The 18259-nt window shown below is 28.7% G+C and overlaps 1 protein-coding gene across 3 annotated transcripts in view; it reads right to left on the reverse strand.

The window, feature by feature from the left end:
• Nucleotides 1-1850: 1850 nt before the first annotated feature.
• The window catches only part of LOC116768759 (pyrokinin-1 receptor-like), a 36475-nt gene continuing 20066 nt past the window's right edge, over nucleotides 1851-18259 (reverse strand). Inside the window, exons 5-6 of one of the 3 annotated variants that reach the window (XM_032659565.2) lie at nucleotides 7694-7867; nucleotides 1851-4247 (exon numbers count right to left, since the gene is read on the reverse strand). In XM_032659565.2, coding sequence (XP_032515456.2) covers nucleotides 4038-4247; nucleotides 7694-7867 — 384 coding nt within the window. In that variant the 3' untranslated portion in view covers nucleotides 1851-4037. Of the gene's footprint in view, nucleotides 4248-7680; nucleotides 7868-18259 lie in introns of all 3 variants that reach the window. The other 2 variants (XM_032659567.2, XM_032659566.2) reach the window with 2 other exon arrangements.

Consider the following 18259-nt stretch of genomic DNA (forward strand, 5'->3'; position numbering starts at 1 on the left):
TTTTCTACTGTTATCGTAATATATGAAAGTATTTGAATTTGAGAAAACTATTCCCTTCTGTTTCATAACTCACATAATTCTGACTAATCCAACATTTATTTTTATAATAATTCTATTTTGTTTTGTTTTTAAAGGCTTAATTTTGAATACAATACACACCAAGGGATATAGATGGAGATCGGCTATCACAATAGATGTCAGCTCGTCCGATAGTACTGTTATTTGTTGGTAATTATATGAATGATTAACAGGACACGATTGTGTCCATACATTTGCTACAACGAAATTCAACAGTATATTTATTCAAATCATTATTAAAGTCATTCGACCATGAAAGATATGCAATAAAACGGATACAAGTTTGCTTTCTGAAGAACATTTAGTCTTATTATTTACTACGAATTCTTCCAAACAGCTTTAGATAAGACATAACTGTATACGTCTATACTTCACCTTTAGCCAAAAGTTCCTTAAAACAAAAAACAAAACTTTTATTGTTCTACTCAGAAATAATAAAACGTTTGAAATACAAAGTTAATATAAATAATTAAATTATCCCCAAAGGTAAACCTGAAACACAAAAAGAAAATTAAAAGATTGACTTGCGTCACAGAATTTCGACCAAAAAAAAAAAACACAAAGTAGGCTCCAACATCAAAGTTTTCGTTTAACAGATATTTTTATTACATCAGTAAAATATTAACTCAAAATAATGATTGTGGCATTGAAAAACCATAGAATAAGCTTCTCTACTAATTCATTCCACAATAAAATAACTGTCCAAATTGGTTACTGCAAATTAGGAAATAGTTTTCACATCAACTGTAATAGAAATTTTCATTGAACAAACTTCAAATTGTATAGACTACATTATACTTAAGTTAATAAGAATTGAAAGAAATTTTTAGGTTATCTTTAAGCAAGCACTTTGATTTGTTTTTTGTTAAAAATGTCGTTAAACTTTTTTCAGATGTCAAGATGTAATAATATATACTAATACACATATAATCGTAATCATGTAAATTTTGCTCACCTCAGCAGTTTTGCCCAGTATTTTTAATCAAAAGTTTACACTCGATACAGAACTAATCTTATATCGCGTTATGGAATACACAGAAGATATTGTTTACCGTTTCCTACAATTTTCCTTAAATAAATAGGATGTAGCAATTAGAACTTTCTCATATTAACTCTATAACAGAAGTTGTGTTTAATGGAGCAAACAGAACTACGATAAGGCTGAACTAATGAAATCTCTTCATAGGAATGTAGAGGGGAGCGTAAAAGTAAGAATATTTATCTACTAGATAGTAATCCTGAATTCATTTTGTTTGAAACTTATCGGTGATCTAACGTTGAATAAAACCAACACTATTCTTTATCAGTCTAAAATAAATATAAGTCGAAGTTCTTATAAAATTAAATATCTTGTTTAATTTCAAATGATTTATCGATTGTAAATATCTTGGAAAACTTTAAACGATACATAGAACATTATTCATGCGGGGGTATTAATTCATAGGGCGCCATAGCCGCTAGGCCTACGATTATTAACTATGTCACGGAGTATCCCATAAACAACTAGTTTGAATGATGGAGAAACAGGATATAACAGGATTAAGTGACACCGCACATTTGAATTAACCTGCGAGAGATTAATGAATTTAACAACATTTGTTGTAGTGTCTTTGTTACGAAAACTTTGAAGGTGAGAAGATCATACATGGGTTTCATTATAACACACCTAAATTAACTGTTCAGATTAAGATAACAAAGACGTAGGTTATTAAAATGTCTTTATACATAAATTTAATTCAGTTCAAGGTTTGAATTTAAAAAAAAAACAAACAGAATTTCAACCATCAAGTTTATTTAACCATCACATAATAGCGTAAACGTACATAGACCTCTTTTTGTTTACTTCTATACGACGAAGAAGTATTTTAGTATAATACATTATTTTTGACTAAAGCCTTAATAATAATCATATAATATGTACAATATACATTAAGAGGATATAAATTAATAACACCTAAACAGCCTTTGAACACATCAGTCAAATAAACCTTTTCAAGCACAGAATATATAAGAGCTATTATATAGCGAGTATTGACAAGAAATAAGATGATTGCTGCATGAATCAGAACAAATATAAAAAAATTTGCTCAATAATATATATTTTATAGAAAAAAAAATCATTATATCTAAATTCAAACAACAATTATCTCCCTTTCACATTTTATTTCTCAGTCGCGTTATTAAAGCTTAAACGTTTTATTCTCCAAGTCTGTGATTTATTTAAAAAAAAAATTAAACAATTTTTTTTATCTATGGACATAACTTATTGTCACACCGACCAAAAAAGCGACCAATGAAAAGTTCTCAATATTTTAGGGAATCACTTGAAAGAGAACATTTTCATACCCAAATCGTAATTTGTGACATAAAAATAATAAAATATGCAAAAACTATATCAAAGAAAATTTTAACGTCGAGACAATATAAAACATGATTTTGATTTTATTTCTTATACCAGTTTTTTATATATTTTAAAATATACCAAATCATTTCAATGAACTACGTACATAAAGAAATCTCATAAATGTTTCCACATTATGAATAAAATTTTCAGCAGGAATAATAACAGATATCTGATTATTCTATGGTCTCATATTACAGCCTTTGTTACATGAAGAATTATTCTCTAAGAAGTTCTCATAATAATCTCACAGATCCAAACAAATACCGATCATGACTTCCCTTAAAGATTTTACAAGGTTATTTTATTACAAAACACCATATTATATACACATATTAATACAAGTATTGCTATCTATTGTTCATATATATTTTGACATCGAAACTCTACAGCAAAAAAACTCAATAAGTTACCCATTCACTTATATTTTACAATGGTATTAGAATGACTGTAAGGAAAATAATGAATAGAAGCATAAAAAAGTTTGCAGTGAAACCGTACATAATAAAAATTGATAAACCAATTTCAAACTCAATATAACACGCAACACGAACTAAAGAATAGGACTTGTGCATTTCTGAGACTGCCACTTTCCAGAAAATAGGAATAGAAAGTACATTTACTTGATTTATAAAATTTCATTCTCAGAATTTTATACAATTTTAAAATAATATTTTTCCTTCTTCTTCACAAATATATATAACGTAAGTTTTACCAATTATTTATGTACTTAATTATTTTTAGTCTGATTTAAATAAATTAATTTCACCCCTTAAGGCTTCTAACTCAACCCAACTTTGTCTAACATCGTATCCTTATATTATTTTGTCTTAATAATTCGATCGACCATCTAAATTCGGACCGCTTTGGAATTGGTTAAACATAGAAACAGTTATTTTTTACAATGATTATACGTAAATATTATCAAACACGTTAATTAATAACGTTCATGTTGAACTAAACCCGTACCGGATCATAATAAAAAACTCGGTTTAGTTACTCTCAAACCACTCAATGTGCTAATCTTTTCTAACGTAAGTGTAAGAGTTATATATCGCAGCTATTTACCTATACCTTATATACATACTTACAGGTTTACAACAATGAATAAAAACACATATTTTATTTACATAACAGTACAAATATACAAATTCATCACATTAAACGAGTCCAGCTGTTTCGTATATCAAATTTTAAAAGGATAACGAAAATATTTACTGTAAGTTGTTTATAACCCGTCCAGTCAGTTCAAGAGACCGAATTCGCTTACACTTCCTTTTAAAAACTTTTCTGGGCGCAACAAATATTACCTTCGTATAAATCAATCCGACACAACAGTCATTCGCTTAACATAAATGTTGAAAACTTTCTGCTGTCTACAAAACAAATAATACGAAGTCTAACAAACTTATACAAACTTCCCAGTTCTTTTGAAAAGTTAAATTAAGAATTTTATATCATTATACGTTCGTCCACGGAATATGAATGCACTTTTTTACATTTGCCAGTGGTCTGTTACCTTACGTTTAGGGTCGCGTGAACCCTAAACAGACGTATCTCAGGTTTTCCCTCCAATATTACAATTCACTTGGTACAGGTAAGTCGCAAGCTCTTCTCCGCTGAGCTCAGGGTCTAGCTCGTGAAGACTGGAGTTGGAAATGCTTCTCGGCGACGTGAAAGAATCCGAGCCATCTGTCACCCGCTGCTTCCAGAGCCAATGGGATTCTATTTCCTCATCTACGACGGAGAGATTTCTTCTGTTGATAGACTGTTAACAAAATAATTATTTTACAAATCCCGCAACCGTTAAATTATAATCATTTATGAAAATATCAACAGGTTTATTTTGCTTTCATCACTTCATTGAAGTGAAAGTATAAATCGAAAATATAGATAAAGTGAAAATGCAAGTGACGTTTTATTTTTATATATTCTTGTGATTATCTAACATATTCAATAACAATCATTCGGCGGATTAGTACTCTATTAATGCCGATTTGGTTTTCTAATGCATTTGTCAATATAGCATAGTACAACTGAACACATCAAATCCCTGTATAATAAGATTAAACACACCATAAATATGTATGTATGTATATCTGAAGGGCACACTTGTTGTTTACCTTTATGGTATTAATTATTATTGAACTGAATTATAATTTCCTTTATTTTGGGAATAAATATTTAATTAACATAATCATCATCAGCCTATCGAAGCCCACTGCTGAGCAAAGGCCTCTTCTCACATGGAGAAGGTTAGAGCATTAATCACCACGCTTGCTCAAGACGGGTTGGCGATTTTTATCTTATAATTTGAAATTATAAGGCCAGGTTTCCTCACGATGTTTTCCTTCACCGTCCGTCAGTGGTGTCTCTTAGAAAGTACATATGATTCGGAAAAGATCACATTGATACTTGCCAGGTTTCGAACCCGCGCCCTCACGCATGAGAGGCGGACCTTTAACCTCCAGGCCACCACGACTTCAACGTATTGTATAATATCAATTAAATCTTTTATTTTCATTATATTAACATTAGCTAATTTTAGATAATTATTTAATATCGATATGATTGAAAGATTCACATCAAAATTCAACCATACAAAGGCGCAAGCAGAATACGTAACTGCAACTTTAAGAATATAGTGATATTAATTTAACTTAACCATATTTATATCAATAATCATAACATAACTATGACAATTTTTTTATGATAAGATTTATTCATAATTTAAAGTGCATATGTAAGGGAATTATAGTAGATTTAAAGATCCCAGTCAAGGCCAGTTCTTGTTTCAAATGGACGGATAAGTCAGATGAATTAGATACGCTTTAATTGAATATTTATTTCATGTACAAAGAGCACTCGCTGCAGGCGATTGAAATGTTATTTTTAATGTTTTAAGATCGTGTCGTTTTAAAGTGACATTTATACTACGATATATCTATTTTCACCTCATCTGTTACTTTCTATAATTCTATTTATACCTATAGATTATGTTCCCACTCGTCTGTGTAGGTGCCACACTGAATTTCTGTTCTGAAAAGTGGTTTGAACGAATGTTTTGTTTTATATGAGTTTATAATTAGAATGATTGTAATTAATATGCAAGTTGAAGTTTTAATTCATTGTCACACATCTCGTATTATCAGTCACGTTTTTTTAAATGTAAAAATGAAAACAAACACTATTTAATATCTCAAGTCGTTTGATAATCAAAAATTTTCTAGTTTGGAATGTACGATTTAAAGAAATATAATTTCTATATTGACTTCATTAAACCAAAAATACTATAATAAAAAAAAATACTTAATAAAAATGTATGCAACTCCATTAATATGGAAACATGTACAAACTGATTTAGTTATACCTTTGGTTAATAATAATGTGAATCTATAAATAGTAAATCATTTTTATATCTCATTCAATAAATACGTGTTCGTGGTACAGTTTCAGTCTTGATTTTTAATTTTCAGCGTTACTTCCAGTAATGTCCTACGAAATGACTGAAGACAGTATTTATAGTTTTCAAATACAAGTTGATACTTAAATGTTGCCAGTACAAAATTACAATAGGCCAGTATTGTAATTAATTATAATCAGTCATAAGAATAATTCTAAGGAATATTAGTTATAATTAGTACGACACAGATGGCGCCACTTGTAACATAAGATGTTAAAAAAAGTTAGTATTCAATTCGATGGCATTAAAAACTCACCTAACGATGAAAACTATTTCCAAATTCAATGTCATACAAATCAAAGCTCAAGGACGTAAAAAAAGGTGAAATCCACACATAAATGTAAAACAGAAAGTAATTTTTAAATTTATTTATATTGTAATTTATTAAAATGGATGTCGAATAAAATTTCGTGTATTGGTATTATAATGAATTTAGAGCAGCATAGTTGAAGGTCAATCATTTACATAATTCATTCATCGCCCAATTTCTTACTTCCTCAATAATAATGAGTAAAAAACATTTTCCTCGTACATATTTTCGTTTTGTGAATTCTTAAAGAATTATTCTATCGTAGATATGATGAAATTTATTTGGAAATATCTTATATTCTTTACCTAAAATAATATAGAAACAGACACTCTAAAATGACTTGACATTCAATCAGTCGTCAATTCATAAAGGAAATGAGAGATGAAATATTAATTTAAAATATTGTCACTAGATATTTAAAATGACTTCTATGAAAGGAGGTTCTAGTAAGATTTAAGAAAAAAAAAACACTTGGAGCCATTCAGTTTGCACTTCAAATATGATGTCACAGGAAACTACCATCTACTTAAGCACTTTATAATCCCGAAAATTAATAAATAAAGCTGCTATCAGAGCATAAGTTTACAAGGTCGTTGCACGTAGCGTTTCTCATTTAACGACATACGGTAATGCTACAAAATATGTGCGAAGATTTGTGAGTGACAAACTACTAACGCTCCGTATGAAGTGTAACGAGGTCAACTTGGAATAAGCATACGGAAACTTAATGTTCATCAAACAAATACTTCAGTGGTTACTAACGATTCAATTGACTAGAATTTGTCAAAGTTATTGTTGATTACTGAATACAATGGATTTAAAGTAACAATTTACGCGTAAAAATTCTATATGTTATAAAAAAAAAATGTGAAAAGATTATTAGTTATAATTTAAATGTGAGATAATAAAATTATAGATGTATGCTCAGGACTAAGGATATCATATAATGTAATCAAATCAAGAAAACAACAAAATAATGGACTTTATTTTGTAGGCAAATATTTTTGGTATTTCTGAAATTTTAACGTAAACAACTCATGTTATAAGTGTAAATGTTTTGATGGTTCTTATTTTGATATGTTAATGTATTTATTACACATGAATGTATATGTCTGTTACAATGTCATTTTTCTTTCCGAACCTTAGATCTCATATACATATTTAAAAAATATAACATTACCTGATCTCACGTATTACATTAACAAATATTATGAATATCTTTATTTTGTAACAAAAGCGGTGATTACAAAAGAAAACCAACTCCTTGTTTTTATTACAAGCAGTTAATTAGAATACGAAATCTTCATAATAATCAGATTTAATTAATGAATTAAAAACAAAATAAAAATATTTAAATGAAACTAGATCTCATTAAAAGAAAAATAAATGAAAAAGATATCAAACTAAACCAAAAAAACTGAAATTTACTTCCTGACCTAACCTGCGCTCGGGGCGGCGCAACGCACAGTTGTGATGAGGCAGTGGAGAGACGTCTCAGTAAACGTGGTCGCTGGACAGCTCTTGGAGCAGCACGTTGTCTCTGGGCCAACAGAGCACTGTAAGTCCTCTCCAACCTGGTACTGTCACGGCGACTACACCACATAGACAACGTCATCTGTTCAAATAAAACATACAGTACTCAAATTAATCATTATTATCTTACTCAATTTCTTTTAGCAATAATTTTTCCATTTCCCCACAAAAATTTACATATATATATTATATAAAACAGTTTTATGGCTCAGATGGACCAAATTTAAAAGTACGTCTACACTTAGGGTAAAGTACATACATATTTTGTTAGTTATCTTAAAACTATAGTATCAATGAACAACTCTTTTGAGTTAATTTATTTGAAATATTTTTATTTAAGGCTGTAAAAAAAATTAAACCATAATTAAAATTCCTTAAGCATTAATTTGTGTTACTTTAAAAAATATTTCTAACATAACTAAACTATAATCATAATGACTGCTATGCGGCAACAAATATTGTCGAATTAACTTTTTTAGCTACAAATAAGTGCCGGTTATGAGAATATTCCTTTGAATGCGTGTTATTAAAATGTTTATGAGGGTCATTTTAGTATGATTAAGAATACTTTGATGTTATACAACAAAAAAAAACATCTAACAACCGGATCTAAACTCACAGAAATGTTTAATAATACAAGATAATTATTCATCTTTTTTATTTATGTGACTTACCGCCCAATAACAGATATACGAGTATTCTTAATTAAGTGGAATGTGAAACTAATTAATAATTATGATAACACTGAAGGGTCTTGTCTTAAAATATAAATACTAAACTAGTGAAGTCAGACAAAATATCCGTTTATTTAACAAAATATTTTAATAAAATTTAGTCGGAAATTGTTGTGAGGGTAGTTATCGGACAGAAAATAGCATTATCGCCAAGAAGTAGTTCAGATTTATAGCCGACCTTGCTAGGCAATAAGGTCGAAGGTTGTCCCTTACCCGCGACCTCATACTGAAAATCGTAATACTCGTGCTTGGAATTCTAAATAAAAATACTTTTACATACAAAACACTTTACGTAAAACAATAATAATGTTGTGTAACATCAGATTATATTTTGATATTAGCTGAATATCGATTAATCTTATTGGCAATTACAGTAAAATCATTTATTATGAATAAATTTAATTAAGAAAAAATTTCTTCAATTTTCTTCCTTCAAATATCTCCTAAATAACAATGTGTTTTTCCACTGCCACACTTGGCTACACACAGGAAGTGAAGTACAACTTGTTATAATACGAATAGTTCGTAAACAGGAAAAGTAGAATTAGGAGTTAACAAAATAGTCATAATATCTTACTTATTCTTTAAATTAAACGTAATAAAAATATAAAAAAAGAAACATAAAATTCTAAACCAAATATAACCAAAGTTTATTTATTTTCAAGTTATTATATATAGTGATATTATATTATATTGTTATAATAGCACTCGCTATATCTTGTGTATCTTTTATCCATTATTTATACTCCAGATTTATACTTACAAAGTTTAAAAAAAAAAACACCTGAATGTGTGCGAGTGTATTTTTTTGGAACATTCCAAAACAGCACCCTTTATTGAATGTTAGGAAAATATCCGTTTTCCACCAGAATTCGTGCAATTATAAAAGTGAAGCACTTAAAATATATTTTATTAGATATTTTTAAATACTTTACATAAAAACTGTATGAAGCAAAATGTCAGTTCAATTTCAAATCATACACACTATAATAAAATTACGCAGACGTTTTTAGGCGAACAAAATTTTTTATTGTATACAAATACAATAAAAATTATTAAAAACTAACAGAAATTTTACGCCTTTAGAACTACAGCTCTCAGACTTAGTTATTAAAGGCTAATCACAATGACGTATTTCTTAATAGAATAATTGCTTAAGATACAGTAATAGCTACAATGTTATTTTTGTCTCAAATAGATTTTATCTCAATACGTAATTCGTCGGCGACGATTTATCGAAGGATTAAGGTCTTTAGTACTTATTTTGATCAACCTTAATAAAAGGAAAAGGCTTTTGCTATTTGTACAATTTCCAGAAATATAACATTCTATTGAAACAATTCCTACAGTCCCCGTAAATAGAAATTTATAATAAGGCTGATATGGAATAGCAAATACTCTTAATAAAGGTACTTTATAAGCACTTAATGAAACTTCTTTTGCACTGTCTATTTGTATCTTACGTAACGTAGAACTAAATAAAGAAAAAAGACAAGACAACAGGTTGATTTAAAACCTGGTTACTTATTTAACATACAAAATAGTGTAGTCTCATAGACTGCTTTATAGAAAACATGTCCGGAAGAATTCTAGTAATGGTAAAAATACCATTTATCTACTATCAAAAATATAAATATATTGCACCACCCAAATGTTTTAATTGATTTTTAAGTTATGAGATCCAAGATTTTCGCGAGTTTTATTCATTAATATTCATATTCATTTAAATAAATATTTTCCGGATAAACTACGCGTGATTTATTTTTGTAAAAAAAACTTTTCTGTTACTGTTCAGCAACCGTGATCACGGGCAGGCGAGATGGCATCTGGCATGGCATCATTTCATTTAAATGATTTTTAAATTCCCTACCAGTGCTCGATTTAAACCTAGAGAAAGATTTTTTTTACAATATAAATATATAAAAAATTGCATACACACTGTTAATTCAATTAACTTTTTAATCGTAGCAGACCCTTTTGTATCGTATGTAAGAAAGAAGTTATAAAAAATGTACAATAAACGAGTATCACAGGAGTAATATAAGAAATTAAATAAATTTAACAAAAACAAAAGAGTATGAAGCTTTACGTCATAAATTTAAACCGTTTATAGTAAAACTGTAGGATAATATTAAAGAAAAACAAAAATCATTGCTACATAATCTTATACTGTGATATAAAAAAACTCTTTGAAAAAGTTAAAACATAGCCACTAACAATCAAATCAAAACCTGATCTCCTTCTTCATCTCTAATCTTCATAACGTTAAATAATTTACAAATATAATATCATAATATAAAAGATTTTAGTCACGATATTATTAAAGGAATCCAGTTTTATGTTTAATAAAAATATTTTATCTCAGGATTATAAAATGTAATGAATTAAATAATAATAAATTTAGTTTGCCGAATGCCTGATTACCCCGGCGAGTGTACGGGTCGCCTCGATATTTGTTTCCTACTCCGGTCTCTCTATGTCACTCCCAGAGGTATAAGTGTTTGAAAGTTTTGAGTGTTAAGTGAGTTTTATAATTGAGACTCCACTAACAATAGACTAGACCATAGAGATTAGATGAGGTTAGACCCTGTTCTGCAGCCTCGGCCGCTATGTCAAACGCTTTGTCTTTACTCCTAACGTCTGATTCTTTATCAACTGTATTATGCGGCAAGCATTGCATGAATGAATTTTTTTTAAATATTGTAATAATGATTTCACTTTAAAAAGAATTCAACCGCATTCTTAAAACAATTTAGCATAACAAAGAATAAATTCTGATTGGTTGTCACAAAAACTGAAGTATTTAATAAATGACAATTGAATCAAGTCTTTGACTATGGTAACCCTTACATTGGAAACGTATAAAATATAATTATATTTAGTATTTAATTATATTTTATTAATTTAAAATATGTTTCGTAAAAACCGGTTTTATAATATCAAGTTTCAAGGCTGTGCAATTGTAAAATTTATTAGAAGAGTTATCAAACAGAGGTGCATATACATGTGGTTTTATTTTATAAATATATTTATTAGTTAACAGATTATGTGTAGGAGTATTTAGTTGCTAGACAAAAAAATATTTACAAAGTGTTAATTAAACGTTAAAGTGCAGGACGTTAAGTCCCTAAATAAATTCTTGTCCTATAAATTCGTAAATTAAAAAAAAAATAGCAACTTCAAATGTAACTAACAGTAAGTATGAGGAATCTTTATAATTTTTTTATACAAGTAATTAAATAAACAATTAAAGCTTAATTATATGATTTACTCTGTACATAAAATGAAATGCGTATCCATCAAATAGAGTAATTAATTGCTGTCCAAATGCAGAATGGAAATAGTCGTCTCCGAGTCTGTAGGGTAGAAGTAGTTTCTACCAATTAGCAAATATGACATTGCTATTAATTTATCCGAACAAAAAATAAAATTAATAGACCGGCAATTCAGACATACAAATAGCGGTCAAACAACGAACATTCAAGGAGAGCCAAATATAGGTGGAGACTTGTGGTTTATCATTACAGATTTTTTTTTTTTAAATCCCCATCGATTCTGTATGCTACAAAAGTTATTCGGGGTCAAAGTCAAAATTTTACATCTTTGAAAATTTTCACGAAAATGATATTTTTTCTCAAAAGAAAAAATTTGAAACCAAAGTCGATGATCTTAAAAATTTGTACGTAAATGAGTCTAATATTTTTTTCCTAGAAGTCACGATTCATGAAAATTAGCGATACTGAGATTCACAGTATACATGATATACACATAAGACACCTGTATATATTATACCAGTCACTTAAAACAAGAAAACTCTCTTATATATATTTTATATTATGCTGAAATTATTTAATAGATAGTCAGATATCTTAACTTTTTTTAAATATACGCGAAACAAGAAACAAGTGCAACTGTCATGCCTTCCTCCAACATCGACATCTGCTATCCAACACTCGTATCGAGTCTACTATAGAATATCGAAACATGGCTAGGCTATCAACCGAACCCCGAAGACTGGGATTGGAATAAAGGTAGATAACACTCTAGAGCCAATTAAAATTTTACTCCATTTATCAGAAAAACTCTTCAATACATTTTTTGCAACTGCCAAAAACGTTTTAGTGATAATAGTGGCTGTAAAAAAGTTGGGTGAATGTTTTTTAGCGTGTACCAATTGTCAAGGTCAGTCTCGCTTAAATGTCTAGTTGAATTCAAGAGAAAAAGATTCCTGTGATTTTAATGACAAGACCAATCACTCGGCCACATTTGAACATTTTTTGAACATCGTGTAAGAGGAAAAGGAAGAGGAAGAAATTGAAAATTATCCTAAAATTGTCATGACATGTTACCTTCAAATTATCATGGAAATGGAACAGGCCTACAGAAGAAACAACGGTAAAAAATTGCGCCGAGTACACTCCCTCACAAGTCACGTGGAAATGTGTGCATATACTGTGATTCTTAGAATAATGATATCTCATGAATGGTAACTTTTGGGAAAAAAATTTAGAACCATCTTTCTACAGAATTTTAAGATCTACAACTTTGTTTTGTTTTTTTTTTTCATATATAAAACTTGCCTACTGCTTTCGAGAAAAATACAAAAATCTCAAATCATGTCCTTTGACCCTGAATAACTTTCGTAGGGATTTTTAAAACTGTATTTGTAATGTTAAACCCCAGCTCTCCACCTACATATATTTGGCTCTCCGGCAACTTTTGTTATTTTGAATGCCTATATTGACCGGACTAAAACTAATTGTTTATTATTTATTACAATCATCTCTAGAAATTGATCCGACGATATATTAAGCTGAATAAAATTTTACTATTATAGGAAATAAAATCATAACTATACATACACATGTAACTAAACACAGAATATTTCACATACGTTAACATATCTTATTCACAAATGTAAAATTCTGATTTCATAGCTAAATTCTGTAAGCCCCTGTATTCTTTACGGGGGCTAAACGATAAACAAAACGCAAAATTGCCTACGACGACATGCTCTTGTAAAATATTGGCCTTATACGGAAAAGTTTTGGTTAAGGGAATTTACGACAGAACACGATTAAACAGAAGACTGGGACTTTCGTGTAAATGCTGCGTAAAAAATATTATAGCAATATTAGTTATGAAATTGTTACTTTTGACCGTATTATTAAATAAATTAATATATAATTAAAATTATAAATAAATATTTATTAATAAGTAAACGCTATTAATACAACTATTTATCAACTTTAAGTTGTAACAACTCCCCACAAACATAATATTCGCATTCCGATAAGCAAATGTTCCTCTATGATAACAAGTTTTTATCGAGGACGTAAAGAAAATAGCTGAAAAGCTAGAGCCACAGAAATATGTCATGAATAATTCCCGGCGTCCAAATTTGATTAAAAAATTAAATTTTATCTAACATTCCAACCGCGCTTACCCTAAACGCTGAATCATTTTGATAGTCCACAAACGAATGGGACTTTTAAAAGTTCCAAAGTATAAATGCAAAAAACGACATCAAAACATAATTTAAATATATAGCATAGTTACAATACAAATTTTACTCATAAAGAAATAAAGATTTCAAAGTCTTGTGACCTGATTAACAACTTTCAAATAAATCATAAAAAACAAAGAGCTGTACACAAAACAACAAAATAGGAAGCAGGGTAAATGGATACAGCTTCGTTATTCCTTTATATTTATTTGTTTAATAGCAATTATTAAATTAAAGATTTTTTCTCATTAAACATGCGTTGTAATGTTTATTACTTATAATAAAATCTTTGTATTCAGATTTTCATAAGTTAATATGTTTTAATTACACCGTATACATCTGAAATTAATTTAAAATTAAAAAAAAAAAAGATTAAAATGATTTCGGGCTATTTAATTGAAGAAAATGATTAATTAATTCGCCTCAATAATGGCTGTATTATTTATAAACCAAAATTATATTCATTTATTATTGAAGGATAATTTGTTATAGAATAAATGTTAATATATAATAGCCCAGATCAACATTTTACATGTTAACTACTGACTGCATAAAAAATAATGAATTCCACACAAGTTACGCGTATCAGACGTACAAAAACAGAACAAACTCATGTCAACCCATTACGGCTTTTATTACCTGTGATAAGTACAAATTAAGTAAGACAATAAGCACGTGAGCCTTAAACCGTGATGTGTTACACAAGAGCTATGTATAAAACAAAAGGAACATACACACAATTTACCTTTTTATTAGGCCCATAGTACAGTTAACATAAGGTAATTATGTTTTAAAATAATTTATCCTATTATGAATTGATTTTTTAGTTCCATCTATCGCAAGTCGCATTACGTAGTCCACGGAGTGGGGAAATCAAATATGACGATTGAAATAGCTTGCTGCAGCTATGTAACCATTACAGTCTTTGTCATTCACTCGTAGTATGTAAATTATTTTAATATACAGATTAAAATAAAATTTATTCTTGCAAATTTTATCTACTATTAAGCACACTTTACAATTATTAAGTTAACATTAAAAACGCTGCCTATTTTCTCGACCAAATATTTTTTTTAAATATTTCAAAGTAATTTCTAAAACCACAAAATGTTTAAATGTATGCTTATGTTTTATCAATGCTTATAAAAAGATTAAAATGAAACAGCTTCATTATAACAAAATAACGATAATATTTATCGAAACTATAATTGGACATAGAAATATTTATTTCGAGAAATAACCAGCATATTATCACGGAAAGAGACTTCGAAAAAAAAATAAAAATGAATTCAATGAATTTACTTCCATCAAAGTGACACGTATTCAGTTGATCAGAATATAATAAGAAATTTAATCATGATTTTGTGAGTCCTTTCAATTTAATATATTATAGCTTTTATCTGACGGAATTTGAAATTAAGTTCCTACATCGTTAAAAGTGTATTAACCTATTATAACCAGTCCTGATATAGGTTGATTGATATTATATTCAAATGGTTTAATTTGAATTTAGAATATTTTATTTTTAAATGTCATATTTTTAGTTAATCTGTTAGGTTAACTCAAAATTAATACGTGAAACAATACCTATTTAATATTTTAAGGGGATTAGGCAAACGGATGAACGTAGAATTTACCAGTCAAATTTGATATAGAATGCACGAAGTTATTATTTAGATAAAGTAATTTAAAACACATTAAATAATGTAAAATATATTCATTACACACACAGTGTTATGACTTTGAAAAATACATAATTTACCAAAAAATGCAGATATAATATAACAATTTTACCTTCACGATAAAGTTTGTATTATGTTTGATGTTTCCAATGACGTCCGAAGTCCCAGTAATATCTTCCTGGTGCAATGCATTATGAGTCTAACTATGTAGAAATTGGTGGCTTATGTTTAAAAGCTAGTCTACCGGCCGGACTGCAAACGATGGGAAGGGTGACCCGTAATCCATTACCGATTATTAGTAGCGACATCTAGCGACCATGCGAAGCGAAGACAGCGAAGTACTCTCATTATGGACTTCTTACGTCAAACGGAACATATAACATAAATAATATTGGAGTCTGTATGTAAAATTGAAATTAACATTTTTAACTACATGCATATGGTATGGTATATAAACCAAAAAAAATTGTTTTGTGTGTCTGTCTGTTTGTTCCGTCTAATCTCTAAAATGGCTAGACCGATTTTGACAGAACTTTTTTTGGCAGGTAGCTGATGTAACAAAAAGTAATGTAATTTAGGCTACTTTTTATCCAGATTCCGAATTTGATCATACGAGAATTGGAACTTGGAAGCGGGGCGCATGCGGTGCTTAAAAGATTTTTGAATGTTTTTTTTACAAAACAAGTAGTTGCTACTAAATGTCAAAAATAACAACATGTCTATTAGTATTGAACTTGAAATATCATTTATTTACGGTCAAATATCGACGGTCTTTAATATTTAGAAGTTACAATATAAAAAAGTTGCATTCGGTGTTTTGCCATAATTTGTAGCAACTGTTTATTAGTTTGTAAAACAGTATTATGGAACATAATATTTTTAAATAATTAAATCCAATAATTTAATAAGTCTGTAACTATTTTCACATATCCAATAATATTATGTGTACTCAATAATTCAATATTGGATGGCTTCTTTACCATTAAATTGGCGTTGACTACAAAATTATGACATAATTCGTTTATGATTGCTGATTATGTCAATCAAGATAGCTATTATTTTATTGTAAGTAAATTATTTTTTAACGTGAATTTTTCGGTACATGTAGTCAGTTGTGTAAAAAAAATCTTTTATATTATTACTTTAAGTGATCTAATAGACCCAGGACCTAAAGATGCTTCTCGTATGATGACGGCTACTTGAAACGAACAAATTCAAAAACTATGGACCAATTTGGTTAAATTCTTCTTAGTTTTTTCCAATAAATCTCAGAAGAATGGAAAGAACAGGTTAAACCGTGGAGAGCAGGTAGTATTTTTATATGATTTTCAAAGATTTTTAGGCTGTTACGGAAATTATAGGTTGAACTACGACTTCATTTCCAACTTCTAAGGGGTAAAATGACAGTCAAGCACTAATCACCTAAAATAAACAAGTTACCCCTCCCTCGAATTTCGAAGGATCCTTGTATCCTGATTTCAATATACAATGATAAGATTGGATCATCTCAGAGATATCTCTTTTGATACAAAAATAGAACCATCAAAATTGGTTCTTAAATGACGGAGTGTTCCGCGAAAACATAAAAGAAATAGGGGGTCGAATTGAGAAACCTCCTCCTTTTTTAAAGTTGGTTAAAATTCCGTTTCTTCATTATTTTTAAAATAAATTTAATGAGATCTAAGACTTTTGCGAGTATTCATTTAAATAAAACTAATATTTTTGATTCGTGATTTTGTAACTGTGATCACGGTTGCTGAAAAGTAAAGTAAACGTCGGGAATATGTAGTTTTTAAAATAATAAAATTTGCGTCGTAAATCCGAAAACCATTAGTTTTATTTAAAATAAATAAATAATTTGATATACATAGTTTTATTTAAAATAATACTATGTATATTTCAATACACATTAAAAGTGTAATAGGATTAACCTTTTGACACGTATTTTTCCGCTCACTATTTAATTTTTGGAAAGTGAATTTGATATTCATTGATTTTATTTAGAATTCTTTTGAATTCAATAAACAGAATATTTTATTCCGAAAGTTTAAACACTTTCTATTTTGTTAAGAACTTATTGAAAATTAATACTCTCAGAATATTTTTACAAATAAGAATATTAATAATATGATCTATATTATATGTGTATACGAGTAAAAGCTGGAATGAATAACTTTTTGAATTGTGATTAACATAAAATAAAACTACTACACTTATCAACAAAGAACTTGATTATTATTCGGAGTTATAGGAATATATATATGAATGATATCCTATATTTTGCATGGAATTGATTATATCTTACCGTAGAAACAATGTTGTTTGAGGACGGTAAGTAAACAGCCAAGACTAATTGAAAGGCCCTACCGTACCTACACGGTATAAGTTTCCACTTATGATGGAAAACAATGAAAAAACGCTTGTGAGAGCCTTCGATTTCTTTGGTTTTAATTATTAGACTGTCTCTAAATAAAATTTCAAAATATAACTTAATTGATACAAAATATACGTATCTGCTCAAGAGTAATTGGATCTTGCAACAGAGAAGACAT

Source organism: Danaus plexippus, chromosome 4 (genome assembly GCF_018135715.1).
Source record: "Danaus plexippus chromosome 4, MEX_DaPlex, whole genome shotgun sequence".
NCBI classification, from domain to species: Eukaryota; Metazoa; Arthropoda; class Insecta; order Lepidoptera; family Nymphalidae; genus Danaus; species Danaus plexippus.